Raw genomic sequence first — 4,457 nt, 5'->3', positions numbered from 1 at the left:
TTGGCAATTGGTCGCCCGATTTCGACGCGGAAACACGTTTTTCCGAGTGGGTATAAATAGACTTACCATAATACGTTTTTAATTGTACTTTTCATTATTATTCTCATATTCAAGAGAGAGAAAGCTAGAGAGAGTTCTTGGAGTGCTTTTGTAATATTTCTTGAACAGTCATCGATTACTAGTGCAGGTTCGTGGTTTTTCTCCCAATTCTTGTGTCTTTTATTGCTTTGTTTTTCGTTGTTCTATTATTATTTGTTATTACTTGCTAGATTGATAGTCAATAGAACTTACACCCAGTACCCATCATTGTCGAATTATTATTGGCTCAAGTGTAACAAAATTAAAACTAGTTGTAATATTAATTAATATGAGATTAAAAAATGAAAATACTCTAAAGTCAAGTAATCTTAATTTTTTAATCATTTCTTCAACCACTCCCTAGCTACTGATCAATCTATATAAACGGCTTCACCCTTTGCTGTTCTCCACACAATTAAGACAAGGAACACACTGTTGTTATTGTCAACTCTCTCTCACACTTTGTGCAAACTAACTCATTCATTCCACCATGAAAGAATGGAAAGGCAGTATGTTTCATTTTATTACATCTTAAGTATCATGTTATTTATTTATCTATCGTCTAATATAATTACGTGGTTTTTAATTGTTGCCTAATATAATTACGTGGTCATATTCTACCATGAATGATGAATATAATATTCAGGGAACTACGACTTCGACTTCACTGATCCAAGTAAACCAGTTCGAACATTCAGATCACGAAGGCCTTGCCACTTCATCTTCGAAATTGAATCGTATGATGAGCTTGTGGCATCACTTAAAAAAGCCAACAAGTTTTCATTTGAGACACCAGAATTTTCTACTGGAAATGAAAAATGGTACTTCCTCTATTTATAAATAATAGTTATAAGGGTCTAAGGCACATAAATGTTTGAGTTGAAAGATTCATAATCACACTTAGTTGCATTAATTTTTATTACATGTTTAGGGCACATAATGTTTAGTTTTCACTGATCTACTATTTGTTTTTAATTGATCAGGACTATGTGCTTCTATCCTGAAGGGAATGTGGCAAAAGGTGGCAAAGGATACATTTCCATGTACGTAAAGAGGCAAAAAAATAGTGCGGGTCGAAACAAAGAAATTAATGTCGCCATCAAATTTTTCATATTAGATCAAACTAGTGGTGAATATCTAGTCATTGAAGGTACGCTCCTTTTACTTCAGGAACAATAATAATGCAATAGTTAGACATAAAGGACCTCATTAATCCTATACCCAAGTGTACATCCTCTCGTATTGACCTCCATCATGTACTTAGAACATGAATATATAGGTAGAAAATGTGAGAGGATGTAAATTTTTTGTTAGGTTTAAGAATTTTTCCTAACATAATAGGAGTACTTCAAGAAATTAATGGTCAAAGTAAGGTGTGACAAATATAAAAGTAAAATATGAATTAAAACAGTATATATACGCTATTTTGATTTTTTTTGCCCTTCTTATGGCCATGGGCCTTGAGTGATTAGCATTCAAATCTACCCTCAAGAGTCAAGGGCTAGGAAAAACATGATATTTGCATATTATATCATCCAAAACGTGCAATATGCATTTCACCCTGTCGCATTTTTACATTCCGATGAAATCTAATTAATACTAATATTTTTAGCTATGTAAAAAAAAAATATTATAAATTATTTATAGTTTTGAAATGTGTGTTTTGATTGACATTAAGTAATAAATGATCCAACAAGTGAGAAAGAAGGACTGCAAACTTTCTGTTAGTCAAAAGGATTTAATTTTAAGGGATTGAGTTTGCAAATTGGTGGGAGTTTTAACTAGCAAACCCAAAAATCAACTGCTAAGTTCATGTACTTAGTATGTTAATGAATCTTAGAGCTGATCCAGATCCGTAAAAATGTTTCACTTATTTCAGAACGAATGAAGTATATGTGTACCGAAATATAATAATGTGTGGCATGCAGATTTGGGAGAAAAGCATTTTGATGTTCGCGGTAAAGAATGGGGAATTGCACAAGCTCTTGAGTTCAAACATTTTAAGAATCCAGACAATGGATTTTATGTTGACAACAGTTGCACCATTGGGGCTGAGATTTCTATTACCAGCACTGAACCTCACTACTCAAAGATGTCTCATGTCACCACCATTTCAAGAAGTACATTTAATATTATCAAACTAGGACCTTTCGATAACAACACTCCTGAACCAGTGGATTCTAATATCACATTTGTTACTAGCTTCGACGGTGAACCTTACACTTGGTGCGTATTAATGAAAATTATTATCTTCCCAATTTTCTCAAAAATAATTTTGTCGATTCGTGCTACATACAAGTCGTACATTATAATTATTACTATATTTTCCATTGTTTTTTTGTACTATATATTTTCTTTTAAATTTAACTTTAACATATTATATATGTATAGGAAACTACAATTATATCGTGAAGGATATGGATCTGGAAATGGCACTCATTTTTCCCTATATTTGGTACTTGTGGACAATGACAAGCTCTCAAATGGAAACACCATGCTTGTTAATTTTGAGCTCAGTCTTTTAAACAAATATACCGGAGCATACGCTAATGAAAAAACTTGTAAGTTGATCTTTTTTTGAATTTCATGCTCAATTTTCTTTACCCTAATTAAATTAGTATTTCTAAATTTCATTTATCCTTCACACTATTGCTTAATATTATGTGTCTTTGGAAACCAGTACGTCTATCCAAGACATACTTTTAGACATACTTCCCAATTATTTAGTCATTGTACTCGATCGAATGCATATTGAGAGAAATACCACCCCTTCTAAGTTATGCAGTCCTTTTTGTAAACGCATCGGATTTGTAAATCAACCTTGCTTGCTAAGGTCGATATGGTGGCGAGGGGTTTGATTCTTGTCCCTTTAAAGTATAATCTTCAAATTCTCCTCACTTACAAGGGATCTTCATCTTATAATAAAAATAATGTTAACAGAAATGCGATAATAGACAACGGCGTCTGTACTAAAATTATTAAATCTTTATGCTTATTGGCTCAGGGATTTTTCAGTCTTCATCCTATATTTACAAATTAACTTTTTTTTTCTTGCAGTAATTGACTGGTTCACTCATTCTAAGGTTTCATCTGGTTTTCCTGAATTCATTAAAGGAAATGAGGTCTTTAGTTCGACGAACAGGTTTTTTGAAGGAGGAAGTTTGGATGTGAAAGTTCATTTTAATTCCATCTTCATAATCGATGATGCTGAAGGTTAAGATGGTCACAATCTACCATCTATGAAGCATTATACATTGCTTGCTCACCATTTATTGGTTTTCTCTAATTTCAAGTTTATAATAACATAGGCAAATATATGTTTGAGATATTGTTTTTGTTTATCACTGAATTATATGAAAGTTGGGTCCAATCTCAAGACAATGTTTTTCTTATCATAATATTTGAAGTTGTTATTCTACTAAATGAGATTGGATCACTTTCATATATACTCAAGATACACTGATGATTTCATATCATAATATTTGCCTTATCGTTTGTATTTCATTTGGAAGTGTGTTTCAATTTCTTCTTGGCTTGTATTTCTAATTGAATTTTAATGTAATGTTTGTTAATCATGATCTTATTTAATATGTTTTTGCTTAACTATTATTATTTCTCGTCATTAGAGAAAGAAAAAAAAATGATGGAAGATCAGACCGGAAAAAAGCTTAATTCGATGGGCGACATGTTAGAAGAACTTGATCCAAAAACAAAATATAAGATGAAAGTACCAATATTGACATATTGTGCCATCACAAAATTAGAATTTGAAACAATTTATCAGTAGTTTTCTCCTCATGTAAGCAAGGAAGTATTTTCGTTTACCATAAAATAACAAGCATGTACACAATACACAATGCAAATGTCAAAGACAATTTAAATTCGAATGATGAAATTTTGTCGCTGCTCTTCTTCATATTCCTTGTCATACAGACATCGTTGTCATACGGGCAATGTTCGAGATGTGTATGGGCATAATAGCGAGTAACCGGATGTACTTCCAAGCACATATTATATATGCTTTTCTTTAAGTTATTTGCCGACTCATTAAGCACATATTATAATAGTGAAGCCTCGTGCGAGGTGCGGTGCACTTCTGTCCAACAATGTTGCATTTATGGATTTGCGGACAGAAACTTTTCCTGGGCTGCAAAGTACGACGCGAGATGCAACACAAGTCTGTCTCTTACTCTTACATAACCTCTGCAACTCCTAAGTATAACATAAAATATAAACACACCTTACATACAGATTGAACTATAAATATTCCAACAAAAATTTGTTTGCAAAAATTAGTTTAGATAATTTTTAATTAATTTAGTCAAGTTCGAATAAGTTGTAAAAACAAGATACCATATGTTCCAATAAGTTATAAAAAT

The 4,457-nt window shown here is 32.1% G+C and overlaps 1 protein-coding gene across 1 annotated transcript; it reads left to right on the top strand.

The window, feature by feature from the left end:
• Positions 1–492: 492 nt before the first annotated feature.
• Positions 493–3,661, top strand: LOC125492328 (uncharacterized). The gene is made up of 6 exons (XM_048634693.1): positions 493–587; positions 725–899; positions 1,062–1,228; positions 2,007–2,304; positions 2,470–2,639; positions 3,136–3,661. Exons 1-6 carry the CDS (start codon positions 569–571, stop codon positions 3,294–3,296), a joined length of 990 nt encoding a protein of 329 aa, XP_048490650.1. The 5' UTR covers positions 493–568; the 3' UTR covers positions 3,297–3,661.
• The last annotated feature ends 796 nt before the right edge of the window (positions 3,662–4,457 follow it).

The sequence above is a fragment of the Beta vulgaris genome, chromosome 8 (genome assembly GCF_026745355.1).
Source record: "Beta vulgaris subsp. vulgaris cultivar EL10 chromosome 8, EL10.2, whole genome shotgun sequence".
In the NCBI taxonomy this organism is placed as follows: domain Eukaryota; kingdom Viridiplantae; phylum Streptophyta; class Magnoliopsida; order Caryophyllales; family Amaranthaceae; genus Beta; species Beta vulgaris.
This window is presented reverse-complemented; position numbering and strand designations above follow the sequence as displayed.

Coding starts and splice junctions, on each gene's coding strand:
- LOC125492328 (XM_048634693.1), top strand. Junction 1,229..2,006: donor TGAATATCTAGTCATTGAAG/GTACGCTCCTTT, acceptor TGTGGCATGCAG/ATTTGGGAGAAAAGCATTTT. Junction 2,305..2,469: donor GACGGTGAACCTTACACTTG/GTGCGTATTAAT, acceptor ATATATGTATAG/GAAACTACAATTATATCGTG.